Genomic DNA, 15,234 nt, shown 5'->3' with positions numbered 1-15,234 from the left:
TCTTCAAAACTCCGCGGACTATCCACTTATTTTGTGCTTCCTTTTAAAAATTAAATTAAATATGTATTTCACTCCTTTTTAAAGTGTTTTTAACATGTTTTATTAACCATTTGCTCATGTATATATATATATATATATATATATATATATATATATATATATATATATATATATATTATTAGCTCTATTTCTTTTTCGGTTTTATTGAGCTTTTACCATTTTGATTACCTTGGTAAACTTATTGTAATTTTTATATATATATATATATATATATATATATATATATATATATTTGTAAATTAGTGTACCTTATTTTTTTTTATTTATTTAACATTAGAATTTTATTTAAATCACGTATAAGAAATAATTTTACATAAACCAAAATTTTGTTTACTGAAAAAATATAATCGTAAAAAGCCTCTGCGCCACCTTGTATTAGTGTTGGGACGATTTATCTGAATAGGGAATCGGAATAACCGGAGTATCGAATTCGGAAAAACAACCCTTATCTTCTGATGCCTAAAACGATTCTTTCAATTTATTTTTATTCGTTTATTTTGCATATGTATACTTTCTTTTGCAATTGTTGATTTTCATGATAAAAGAATGAACATTGATTTAACACTTAATGCATAAAGTTTTTTTTTTACGTTCGCCAAAATATATTTAAATGTTACATTTTTTTATACAATACTTGGAAAATAATAAAATAAAAACTCAGTATCTAAATTTTTAGAGATTAACAAAAATCAGAATCGGAATCGGTAATTACATCGGAATCGGGGAAAATATTGGAATCGCCCCATCACTAATGTGTGTGTATGTGTGTGTGTATGTGTGTGTGTGCGAACGCGCGTGTTTGTCTAAGTGAAAGAAAGAGAGATACAAAGAGCGAAAGAGAGACAGAGAGAGAGGGAGAGGGGGGGTTTAAAACCGGAGATGCACTCATAGCAAATTGTACGCTTAGTATATGGTATTAATAGATAATCATGTAAACAAACTAGTTAACACAATAGCACAGACGCATCTCCAATTCCAACCTAGAGTGATTTTCTAAAATAGATTAAGGTCTGGTTCTCGACCGAAATATCGGTTTTCTTTTGTCTGTGCCATTAATATTATCTCGGATGCATTTTTTAACCTAACGAATCTATTTTCAACAAAGTTAGTATACCAATAATTAATGATTAATTCGGGTTCATAATTATAATATTGCATAATGGTAGGCGAATATCTCTTTCTCGCTCTCTCCCCTCTCTCTCCCCCCCTCTCTCTCTCTCTCTCTCACACACACAACAACAACAACAACAACAACAACAACAGCAACAACAACAACCCAAACAAGATTTGACAGTCATGGTTCTGAATTTTTAAGATGAACATTGCTAATTCATATGAGTTGGAATATTCGGACTACTTTTCTCATATCGAGTGTTATTTTCACTTTCGGTCGATGTAACCTCCAACCATATTCAGGTGCATTTTGCCGAACTCGGGAATCTTTATGTCGGACTAGGGAATCTGGAGCCGTGGTGTAACGGATAATGTATTTGATAGAATTCAGTTATAAGTGACACTCTACTGAAAATTGAAGGTTCAATTCTCAGTGAGGGCGATACTTAGATTACACTTGCGAATTACTTTATCCGATCATGGCTTGACGAAACGAGAGCATGCTACCCCTGTAGATTAAATAAAGGGTTCTGTTTGAAATTCCGTGCAGATTCCCGAGTTTGATCGGACATATTTAAAGAATGTCGACCGAAACATCGTGAAATAACATTCAATGTAAGAATAGTAATTCGCAAAAATCTAATATGAATATTTGTAAACACAATAAAATAAACTGCATACATACATACATACATACATACATACATACATACATACATACATACATACATACATACACATATATATATATATATCGGAAATTAAAACACAATTATAATTATTACATTTTTTTCTTTAATCTATTCTTTTTTTTTTAAGACTTCATTAATTGTTCTAATATTTTAACGTTTCACATTGGTTTTTAAATTCGTAAGTTTTCATTGTTCGACCTCTTAGTTGGAGTTGCTCCACAATAACGCTGCTATTTCCTTTGGACGAACGGAAGACAAACGGATATAAAAAGTACAATTCGGCACACAGTACCTTCCCTGGTCGCGGTGAACGTTTTTCCAACTTATGCCAGTAGCGGTTACTCTCACACCAGTCATGTTCGGTAAACATAACCTTCATGATGGTGTGCACATTACACGGCGCTAACAAAAGGAGTCCTTCAAAAGGTCTACTCACCAGCGGGAATATTTCACTCTTCCTGTACACTTCGACAGGATCAACAACGGAACTAGTCGATGTATTATCCCAAACATGAGTATTATTCTCGCCGAAAAAAAAGATATCCACAAACGGCCATCGATGTTTAAAACCCAAAAGCGTGTTATAAAATCTGGGGTAAAATTTCCACTGATAATTTTGAAGGTGAGATAATTCAAATCCCGGGACATTCCCAAGGGTGAGAATCACTTTTCTTTTTTCAGTTTCGTTCATGAAAACATCGATGTCATCATCCCAAGGTACGATTCCATGGTGCCTGTAAGATCCGAGTAGACTACCGTATGTAAGAAAATACGTTAGTTTATAGCGTCGACATATGTTGATAAACGTTTGGAAGGTGAATAGCAGAAGTGTCCTTTCCTCGCCCGTTATAATCGGCTGAAAATGGTACATAACAACCTGCTTGAAATTTTCAGATTCCGGGTATTTCATACCTATTTGCTTCGGGTCGATTCCAATGTTATCGCGATTGATGCTGATTACATCTTTGAGTATGGGAAAGTGGAGGTCATCGGGGTACTTTTTATAACGGTAACTGTAGATCAATTCTGTGCCCTCCTTGAGTTGATATTCAATAAAGGTATAGTTATTGTATTCGTTCATGAAATCCTTTCGAGTCAAGATTATTGAAAGAATTATAAAAGTTTGAATGAGAAGAGAAACTAGGAAAATATTTCGAAACAATGAGTTCGGTTTTAGACACACACGAATCATTGCATAACTTTGTTTGCTCGTCGCTCAAATGATTCCAGTTGGTTGAAGTAAGTTGTTCGTAAAGATAACACCTCCAAAGTAGATCGGAAATAAGAAAGCAGATTCCACTTCTGTTTACTCTAGAGTTAAACGAGTTTTATACTCAATTAACACTTCTTCATGACGTCATAATTGAAGGCCTTTCACCTAGGTTTCATTTTTTTTTAATTCTGATGTCTTTCGTTATAGCTTTGAACATAACTCTTACAGCGAATTGCTTGCCACGCAGACTCTAGGAAATGCTTGCTATTCCTCGTAAAAGGTCACTGATAACAAAGCGTTTAGGAACTCCTAGTGAGTAGATGATGATGATGATGATGATGATGATGATAATAATAATAATAATAATAATCAAGTGTCTCAATGCTCAGTTGTTGGAATGACACTAGCCGTGTCGTTTATACATTTTGAGGTAAGTTATATGACAAAGTAATAACTTAAATACTGGATGAGATTGTCATATCCTTTTATATGCAAAATATAATCGATTAGTATCCGTTTGAATTTCCACATAGCCTATTATATATACATGGATACCATTGGAAAGGAATAAATATTACGTTTTAATGACAGCATGTAAAAAGATGGAATAAAAGAAAAAGGAAGTAAAAAAGAGGAAGAAAAATTTCTTCAACGTCCTCCTTCTACCAGAAAGCCTATGTAATTTAGGAAGACGATACGTGTGTGTGTGTGTGTGTGTGTGTGTGTGTGTATATAATCGTATGTATATATGTATGTATGTACATATATATACTTATGTGTATACATATATAGGCACATATATAAATGTATATATGCATATATACATGCACACACACACGCACACACATACGCACACACACACACATACACACACACACACACACACACACATATATATATATATATACATTCGATTCGTTTTTCTATTCGTATTATTCAGAATAAATGAAATTTTGATTGCAATGATATACCGTTAACGATTTCTTCCGGTGATGAATTTACACAAATACTTACGCATGCGCACAACACAAATATCCATAGCGCATATATAAATCCGTCCCCCATTCAATGAACTCTCTTTGAACACAATGTTAGAGATAAGATCGATTTCTAATGTAGGGAAAGCCCATATGTTCAAACTGGCACTCTCTTACGAATAAGTGTATTAGGGGATAGAATCCCCTCCCTTCGAAAAAGAGAAGGGATTTTTAGCAGGATTAAATTCTGGATCGAGCAGTTAAACAAAACTATGAATTTGTTGATAACTTTATATATATATATATATATATATATATATATATATATATATATGCACGCTAAGGTGTAGCTTGTTTGAGAAAATATATTAATGTTTTATTTGGATTTTTCGGACTATTGTTCTTACCTTTGATGCTATTCTAAAAACGTTTTGGCCGATGATACCTTCGATATTCTTCGGTAGTAAGAATTAAAATGCCACCTACCATGTGACTCATTTTTTTATTCGACAGATAAAATCATTGAGTACCTTAGGAAATACTAAAAAAAAAAAAAAGATCAAATGAAAATTACTTAACACTTTTATTCGACCGTGGTTGACGGAATGAGAACAATGTATCGCCATGGATTAAATGAATGATTCAGTTGAAAATTCCGTATAGATTGCAGAGTTCGACAAAGATTCAGAAGTTAAAAAGAAAGATTCACCTGAAAGTTTACATCGACTGAAACATTGTGGGAGTAACAGCCAAGATGAGAACAATAGTCCGAATAATGCAAACAATCTAAATTATCAATCCTCATCTAAAAAGTTCCGATCGATACATTCATCTATCAGGTATATTGTGTTAATGTTTATTCACATAAAGATGGCGAATTTTCTGTTTGTTACACAAATTTAACTATTTTAAAAGTCAGGCTCACATATTAAAATGCTAACACATACACCGATACATTTGCGCTGTTTCAATGGTCAGCAGTAGTAATACTGTTATTTATGGGTACCATTTATTTTGACAATCTTTTGAGAACATTCGATAAAAGTCACGTCTTATAATAAAATATAGAAGTTTCAATTCATTTTGTTCGTGCATTTTAATGTCACTGGTTAAGGGATTTTGATGGAATTCACAGATGATAACGTAAAAATATGGACCTCCATTAGCATATCTATATAAGTATGAAACTCCGTAGCTCTCACTTGAAAATCGAGCGAGTCCATATTTTAAAAAAGGATGACAAGTGAATGTGGGTGTGTATGTATATATATATATATATATATATATATATATGTGTGTATGTATATATATATATATATATATATATATATATATATATATGTATATATATATATTCCTTAGCTTTCGAGCCACGCTCATATATATATATATATATATATATATATATATATATATATATATATATATATATATTCCTTAATTTTCGAGCCACGCTCATATATATATATATATATGTATATATATACACGTATATATATATATATATATATATATATATATATATATATATATTATATATATATATATATATGGGTGAGGCTCGAAGGCTAAGGAAATGAGGGTAGAGTTGTATGCTTTGGTTTCAATTCTAGCTGATGGTAACCTAGTCATGCATATATATATATATATATATATATATATATATATATATATATTGATCTAACTACTATTTTGAATATACTATATTGAATATAATAATCGATAGAGAATTGTCTCTATAATAATAAATACGTAATCTGTATGAATTAAAATATCATATTTAAGCGTATCTTACGACTGGACAACGCCGGGCGGCCTGCTGATTATTGATATGTACACTTGTAAATTTTCTCTTAAGGACAAAATTGCTTGCGTTTCAATTAAGAAAAAGAATTGCGATTTCTTGGCTGAAAAAAATATCTATTTATTTATTTATTTTATGTAAAGATTATAAATATTCTTTACATAAAATAAATAAATAAATATTATTTTTTACCGAAGAATAAAGTCATTTTTTTTAATAGTCTTGACGGAGATTTGTTATTTCAAAAAATATATATAATAATATATATTTTGAAATAACAAATCCCCGTCAATAATAATATAGCAGAATTCCCTTTTGTCTACGATTAAAATGTAGCGTCTGTTCTGATACTACATTTAGTCTTTTCTGTTCCCGGTCAGTGAAGGAGAATTTCTTGTATGAGGCAATTTTTATTTTGCTCCAATATAGAACGCCATTTTTGGAAAGGGAGTTAAATTTTCCCTACTTTGTGTCAATCTCTGTCTTCGTGAAGAGGCAAGGAAATAGAAAGATATATATTTTACAGATTGCTTTAGAAAGAACCGTGGAATTTCCACGCTAGTAAATAAATAAACCACTAACTAAATAAACATGCGCCGACCACAAAATGGATAAAGCAAGGAACCAACCCTGTACCGGTCATCTATGACGTTACATGAACATGAGTTATTTGCCCGTTTGCCGACGACATTATCACATTGACAGGTAAAACGAATATCTTTCATTGTGAACAGGCGGTAAGATTTGATACTATGATATTTTCTTAGCAGTTAGTCAATGTTTGCAGTCTGTATTTTACTTTTCCCGGTTTTATCTACACATTTTACGTATATTTCTATGTCTGTGTTTAAAAAAAACAAAATTTATAATCGATATTCGAAAAAGTGTCTAAAGATTAAGCTGATAAAAATAAGTAAACTCCACTTAAGTAAATAAATTAAAAGTCAAAAAAGCCTTGAACGGTGTCCATTTTCTTTGGATAATTAGCAGTGCAAGCAGATTTCACATTTAAAGTAGTAACTTATCTAAACGAGCGAGATATTATTTAAATCTTTCGGCCCAAGCAAACACTGCATTGTTTGCCCAAAGAAACTGTACAGTTTAGCTTATCTGGAACAAGACTATAAATAAGTAAAAAAATATGCATTTGTAAAATAATATGAACGGCTTCCTACACAACGGACGCTGATAAGCGTTTCCATTTTGAAACTATATCCCAACTTGACCAAACATCAACTTTTATTTCCCGTTATTTGCTGTTTTAACGACAACAATTACAAGGTTTTAAAAACTAAAAAAGTTTAAATCTTAGAAAAATCCCGCTGTTAGTTTCTTAAATGTATTTCTATTTTTTTTTTGTTCAAATGCTCTGAGCAGCAGATGGCGATACAGAGCAAAAAGTCGAACACATACAACTGGCATGTGCATATTAATACTTATTCAACAACTTAAGTATCATTGTTAACCGACTTCCTATTCTCAGATGATTTATATTTGTTCTTGCTCCCATCTGCACCGGACAATTGAAACTTTGAACTATTGCTATCCAACATATAAACCACAAATATGAAAGTTCTCATTAATAAACGTAAACAGACGGACGTAAATATAAATTCAGGCCCTTTCACTGAAAAATGACGTCATGCCTGAAGTTCTAGTTAGCAAAATCTCTCGAAAAATCAGACTTTTGATAATAAAAGATTTTACAATACTTTTACAGAATTTTAGCTACTAATAACATGCTTACATTTATGACCGTTTTTCTCATTTTTTTCTTTTTATAAAAGCCAATATTTCCTCGAATTTTATAAATTACTTTTATAAATGTATATTTTAAAAATGCATTTCATTTTTTTAAATGATTTCTCTCAATCTGAGAACCACGACTTTTGTCCTAAAACAAACTAATAAAGCATGCTTATGCTTTTTACTAATAAAATAGACGTTGACTAGTTTTCACATAAAATACCATTTTCATTTTAAGAACAAACCATAAAATTCTGTAAATTTATTAGTATTTGTGAGTACATACGTAACAGTGTCAAAATAATATTTATAGCGCATCTGACGAATCCTTTCGATATAATTCAACATTGGCGATACTTGTACATTACATACCACTGTAAAATTCTAGAGCATTAAACAATTATATATATATATATATATATATATGTGTGTGTGTGTGTGTGTGTAATATATATATATATGTGTGTGTGTGTGTCTGTGTGTGTGTGTCTGTGTGTGTGTCTGTGTAATATATATATATATATATATTACACACAGACACAGACACACACACACACACACACACACACACACACACACACACACACACACACACACACACACACACACACACACATATATATATATATATATATATATATACTAACATTTCAGCCCTACGTTGCCCGAGTGTTTTGAGGTGTATGCTGAGCAAAAAAAAAAAAAAAGGTCAATTTTTTTAAACTTTGACCCCTACTATGACCCCTTAAAATTTATTGTTTAGGGCTCAAATAAAGTTATTAAGTTAGATCCATGTCCAAGGAATCTATATCTAAAATTTCACGTGTTTGGATCCAAAATTGTAGGAGGAGTTTGGTAGAGTTATCAAAGGATAAATCGTTGAATTTTGACCCCTTAATCGCCAAATTTCTATCCGAAAATCAATCACATCAATTTTCCCAAATCTCAGTACCCTGTATATAAAACTTCGAATCCGTAGGCTTAAAATTGACAGAGTTATTGCGTAGGGAAATGTACACAGACACTTTCACTTTGATATATATATACTAGCATTTCAGCCCGGCGTTGCCCGGGTGTTTGGAAGTGTATGCTGAGCAAAAAAAAAGTCAATTTTTTTTACTTTGACCCCTATTATGACCCATTAAAATTTATTGTTTAGAGCTCAAATAAAGTTATTAAGTTAGATCCATGTCCAAGGAATCTATATCTAAAATTTCACGTGTTTGGACCCAAAATTGTAGGAGGAGTTTGGTAGAGTTATCAAAGGACAAATCGTTGAACTTTGACCCCTTAACAGCCAAATTTCTGGCCAAAAACCAACCACATCGACTTTTCCAAATCTCAGTACCCTGTATATCAAATTTCGAATCTGTAGGCTTAAAATTGACAGAGTTGTTGCGTAGGGAAATGTACACACACAGAAACAAACACACAGACACACACACACACAGACACTTTCACTTTTATACATACTAGCATTTCAGTCCGGCGTTGCCTGGGTGTTTGGATGTGTATGTTGAGCAAAAAGAAAAAGTGGTAATAGGAAGGCAGGTTCACAAAGGAGGAAAAGAACGGGGTAAAACCTAACGTTTATGCTGTTACGACCACCGTCAAATCGGAAGCGACATTTTTTAAAAGTAAGGCTAGACAATCTAAAGGAGAGGATAACTTTAAAAATTATCGACGAAAAAAGTGACCCCCCCTGTAGAAAAGTGCCTAGTTGAAGGGGAAGATATTAATGTTTTTAGCCAATAGCTCGATATTTGTCGTATGAAAGGTCGAACTTTAAAACGATACTGATCTTGGTAAAATCCATCGGATCTATTGAAAGTTTAAGACAGACATGCAAACATACATACATACATACATACATACATACATACATACATTTATATATTGGTAACTAAAAATTTTCGACCCAAACTGATGAAAAAGCTTGCCTTATCTCTGAATACCCTTTATGTAAAATTTCAAATATTTAGACCAGAAATTGTCTGAGTAATTTGGAAGAGACCGCAGAGGTCAATTTTTTAAAACTTCGACCCCTATTATTACCCGTTAAAATTTGTTGTTTTAGGCTCAAATCAAGTTATTAAGTTTGATCCATGTCCAAGGAACCTATATCTAAATTTCAAGTGCGTAGACCCAAAATTATCGGAGGAGTTTGGTCCAGTTCTCAAAGGTCAAATCGTTGAACTTTGACCCCTTAATCGCCAAATTTCTGTCCAAAAACCGATCACATCGATTTTCCCAAATCTCAGTACCCTGTATAGCAAATTTCAAGTCTGTAGACTAAAAATTGACAAAGTTATTGCGTAGAGAAATGTACACAGACACCCACACAGACACGTTCACTTATATATATATATATATATATATATATATATATATATATATATATATATATATATATATTGTCATCAGTTTTAGCCTCCATACTTTGTGCAAGTAGAGAAATATTCGGTTACAGTTGGAACTATTTGGCGGGACACATTTCATCTAAGATTTTTTTTTTTTTTTTTTCGTTTCTACACCCTTTCGCTTACTATTACAATTCTACAAAAGAAAAAAGTTTCTGTTCTTTCTGTCAGACGTATATCCTTAGACAGTCTGTTGGACGAAAAGCGCTTCGGGTTTTATTACATTTCGTGATATTTTTCTTTTTTTTTTTAATCGACTTATTTAATATAAAACATCCGAATATGGTTCACTTTTTCTTTGATTGTATTACATTTCGTGATTTCTTTTAATCGACATGTTTATTTTATAACATTCGAATATGGTTCAATTCTTTCTCATCATTTTAATATGTATATATATATATATATATATATATATATATATATATATATATATATTGCATATACAAAAGGGTTTAAAACAGAATGAAATCTCAAGCGAAATGGAAGAACCAAGATATAAACTCGGTTTTCTTTTAATAAAGCTTGTTTACACCAAATAAATAAATGAAATCCTTATTTCAATCACGTAAATTATTTATTGAAATGAATTTCTCCTAACATATTTTTATCTGCTAAAACCATGTTTTTACAAGAAGTACTGGTGATTACGCAGAGAAGGTACTGTGTTATTTCATTGTATTTTTAATTCAAGTTTTATAGCATCTTTTGTTTATTAAATTGTAAGGTGAAAGTACAGAATAGTTAGAAAACACCGTCCCCCATGCTTAGAATAGGTTTCTAAATAATAATGTTATTATTTTAGTATCTTCTCTGCATAAATACCGAAGTAATACAAACAAGTTATAACAAGTTACATCGTACAGATGAAACGACGAAGTGAAAACTGTTGAAAAAGAACATCAGCGTCATTTTTATGAATTTCAGCTATCGATTTTGTTGTCTTTGTTTTTGTAGTGCTAGCACCTACTTGTTTATAAATACGGCTACTGTATTTTTCCAGCATAACTTTCATTTACACATTTTTTCGCGTGTACGTCCACAAGATTTGTTGTTTTTTGTTCACTAAAATATGTTTAAATATAAATATATCCATGGTAATGAGAGAACTTACATGGTTTGTGTAGTTAGTTAATAATAAGTATACATCTTTTATATAAATCTCACCTGTTGATTTTTAATCGGTTTCGGTCGAAAATTTGAGTTACTAATATATAAATGTATGTATGTATATTTGTATAGCCTAAAACTTTCGACAAAGTGATGGATTTTCACGTGATCGGCATCGTTTTGAAGCCGACTCTTGGAACGACAAATATAAAAAAATTGACCAAAAACATTAATTCCTTCACCCTCAACTGGGCAGTTTTCTACAAGGAGGGTCGTTTTTTTCGCTGATATTTTTTGCAAGTTATTCAAATCTCGCGTCAATGGCGTAGCATAAAAGGCGTTATTTCGACCGCTCGTGATGTCACACCCACGGTAGGCACATCGGTAAGGTCGGTTGTTTTCACTTCTTTTTCCCTATCGCTTTATGGGTTCGAGCCTGATTACTACTCCTACTTTTTTTTTGCGCTCGCAATTTTCTTTTTTTTTTTTTCTCAACCTTACACACACTTCCACTTTCTTTTCCGCCTTCGCGTCACGGTTTCGAGCCTGCCTGCCTACTACAACCTTGTTTTCTTGCTCAACCCACACCTCCAAACACCCGAGCAACGCCAGGCAACCAGGCTAGTTATAAATAAACAGATCAAAATATTCTTTGATACACCAGGGAAAACTTTGTTTTAAGCTAAAACATTTTTAAAAAAATTGTTCTTTCTTTTTTAATTTTAGCATGGGGGTCACCACTTATCAAGGCCCGAAGGCTACTCAGGGATAAGAGTTATTGCGTGTACAGTAATCAATGAGATAGTATTGTAGTAATCATTAGTATTGGGGGTTTTGATAGAGTGTCTTACTTAAGGGGGCGGTTTGTCAGGAATTTTTTGTTCACATATATTCCCCTGAAACGTTAAAAATTAATACAGATAAAAAATTACTATAATAATAAAAAAGCTTATTTAAAGAAAAAAAAATAAATATTTACTTATTTATAAAAGCAAACACAATACGTCTACTATATCTATATTACTATGTCTCAATGTAGTAGCTAATAAAAAGGGTTCCGTTAGGTCGTTCCCAACTACGGTCGACCCATTTATATTAAATCTAGATGAATCAACATTTATTTTCCTGATGTATCGAAACATTGTTAACCGACTTCCTATTCTCAGATGATTTATATTTGTTCCCATCTGCACCGGACACTTGAAACTTTGAACTATTGCTATTCAATAACAATAAACAGCAAATATGAAAGTTCTCATTATCTAACGTAAACAGACAGACGCAAATATAAATTTTAACACAGATCTACTATTTCAAATGTTAAATGCCGAAACATACTTCATGAAACAAGTCATTTTGATTGATGTATTGGAAAGTGTGTTCATACCTTCCTCAAACGTAATACATTGTAAGTGAATTTAATAATTCTTACTGGAATTGAGCCCAATATATCCGATTTCATAGGCGACAACAGTATCTAACATATAAAGTTATGTATAAGATTTTAAGTGTTGGACCTAAATAGCATTTAAGTTGACATAGCAAACTTTAATTTAGACATACCGATTTTCATGTTGGATTGTTAAATGTTAAATGTTAATTAGCATGATAATAATGTATTTCGCTGTTACCCCCCCCCCAACTAAAAGAAATAGAACCAAAACATATGCAGTTCTGTGCGGGCGACTTGCAATTACGACGGAAACACATGAATAGTGTTAAACGTAACAATTCATATTTTCCATTGAAGAATATAAAAACAGTTGTCAAACATACAACAACTAAAAGATTATTTCATTTTCTGTATAAGTTTTAAATTTGTGCGAACGAAATAAAACAAAAGGTTTTCGATGTCACCACTTATTTAAGTCTAAATATAACGGACGCCCGAAAGTATTTACGGGATTTAAAATGTTTTAGATTCGCTTGTGCACTAGTCAATAAATAATACAAGATTGTTGACAAAATACAATGTGTAGAAGTGTGTTTATGTATATGTGTGTGTGTGTTTATGTGTGTGTGCGCATGTTTGTGTGTGTGTGTGTGTGTGTGTGTGTGTGTGTAAATGGGAGAAAGAATGAGAAGATGATGAAGAGGAGAATGATAATAATGATGATGATCATCATCATTAGGAGAGAAGGAAGATGGGAAGAGGTTGGACGCTGAAGAGAAATAGTGGGATGGGATGGTAGTCTTTTTATGTTCTGATAATGACATCAGTGGTGGTGCAAAATGCCCATAATGCATCCCTCTTCCTAGTCGTCCGTCCCGTAACGCTGCAGGGTCAAAATGTTGAACCCTTATTCCTTTTTTCATCTCTTGCCTCTTAAGTCGGTTATTCGTTCGTTGTTCATCCCATCGATGCACACATTCTGTCCTAGCCACTTTTGTCCCTGCCCCTGATCTTGTCCCCAGATTTGTAATTTTTTGTTTTTAATCTTCCATGCCCTTTCCTTCTTCTTCTTCTTCTTCTTCTTCTTCTTCTTCTTCTTCTTCATCATCATCATCATCATCATCATCATCATCATCATGTCTTATTCCTATTCCTTTCATTCATCAATCACTTTCATCTTCTGTTTACATGTATCTGCATCGCCGTCTTGCTTCTAAAGAAGAAACCAAAAATTAATATTCGATAACTTAACAAAAATTATTATTTTATAAAATATATTGTATGGCTGAAATGATCGGTAGGGTTGATGTGCCGTTAAACAAATTACGAGTTGTTTTTATTTTTAGCCGCGTGCAAGCGACTCTATAAGTCACTCCGTCGGTCGGTCTCTCGGTCGGTCGGTCGGTCTCTCGGTCGGTCTGTCCGTAACACTTTTGTGCTTGGCCTTTTTGGTTAAGATCAAAGGTCTGTTGTTAATAGATGCTGTTCTTAGTTTTTTAAGCCTTCCTTAGCCTTTTGGCCAAGATAAAAAAAAAAAAATTGTACACACACACACACACACACACACACACACACACACACACACACACACACACACACACACACACACACACACACAGAGAAATTGTGTATATATCCTTTCTTGCAAAAACGCTGGGGTTTTCATTAGTTAGTTTAGAGTCCACAGAGTGAATGAGGTGGTAAATGTTACCAGTCAAGAGTAAAGTCGCCAAAGACTCAAATTTTTACTTTAGTTACAAAGACCCTGCAACACTCTCCTCCCCAGATCTTATAGGGCCTTGTGCCTAAATTTGTTTTGTCTTTTGAAGATTTTATTTTTTAAAAATTTGTTAATTTTATATTGAAATTTTTTTAATTGTAATTTTTTCTTTAAACGGAATAAATTAAATATGAAGATCAAAGTGTAGTATCTGTTCCGGCAGATACTGCTACCAAAGACCATATGTAGGGGAAGCCCCACATATAAGACATTGGTCAATGTAGGGGCAACCCTTCATACCAATTGTCACTATCCAGCTACCCTACTCCCCGGGGAGTTGGTTCCCATTTCCCCTTCACTCCTCACATTAAAAATCGGCCTTGTGCCTAATTTGCTCGGTGGGGGAGCAAATAAATACCCTTTTCTGGGCCTTTTGGCCAAGATCAAAGTGTAGTATCTGTTCTTACTACATGCTGTACCTTTGTAACTTTGTGATATAAAGTGGGGGATCACTTTTCTGTATTAATTTAATGTAAAATGATCACCCACTTTACAACCAGTCAGTCTCAAAGCCATTCAAGTCATTCTCCAGATTATTCAAGTTGTTTTCGAAGAATTCCAGTTATTTGTTAAGCATTCAAATTATTCTTAAGGTCATTCAATACATCCTTAAGTTCATTAAAGTCATTCTAAGTCATTTACTTTTTATTTATTTAAGTCATTTTAGCCCATTTTTCGGTCATTTTAGTTTATCTTTAAGAATTTCATGTCAATGCTACATTCACAAGAGCACGCGACTAATGGCTATTGGCCTTGTTCAGTAACCTTTCGTTTTCTCGAAATAAACTGGAGTTCCTTTTTTCCATTAATCGAGAAAAGTGATTGTGGCGAAGACAATTTTTACTGTCTATTCCTTCTTTTTCTTATCACTGCTTTTGTTTTAAGTTTTATATAATTAATTTCTTTCGTCTATTCTTTCTCTATGT

General features: G+C 32.6%; 1 protein-coding gene and 1 pseudogene across 1 annotated transcript; one reads left to right on the top strand and one right to left on the bottom strand.

The window, feature by feature from the left end:
* Positions 1-1,985: 1,985 nt before the first annotated feature.
* LOC145256113 (uncharacterized) lies at positions 1,986-3,191 on the bottom strand. The gene has a single exon (XM_080114698.1). It carries the CDS (start codon positions 3,055-3,057, stop codon positions 2,008-2,010), a length of 1,050 nt encoding a protein of 349 aa, XP_079970824.1. The 5' UTR covers positions 3,058-3,191; the 3' UTR covers positions 1,986-2,007.
* Positions 3,192-14,664: 11,473 nt separating this feature from the next.
* Positions 14,665-14,892, top strand: LOC145256579 (U2 spliceosomal RNA; annotated as a pseudogene).
* The last annotated feature ends 342 nt before the right edge of the window (positions 14,893-15,234 follow it).

This window comes from Euprymna scolopes, chromosome 32 (assembly GCF_053919585.1).
Source record: "Euprymna scolopes isolate OS-2025 chromosome 32, ASM5391958v1, whole genome shotgun sequence".
NCBI lineage: Eukaryota > Metazoa > Mollusca > Cephalopoda > Sepiida > Sepiolidae > Euprymna > Euprymna scolopes.
The sequence above is the reverse complement of the archived record's forward strand: the minus strand, read 5'-3'. Positions and strand labels throughout refer to the sequence as shown.

Coding starts and splice junctions, on each gene's coding strand:
- LOC145256113 (XM_080114698.1), bottom strand. CDS start 3,057: ATGATTCGTGTGTGTCTAAAACCGAACTCATTGTTTCGAAATATTTTC.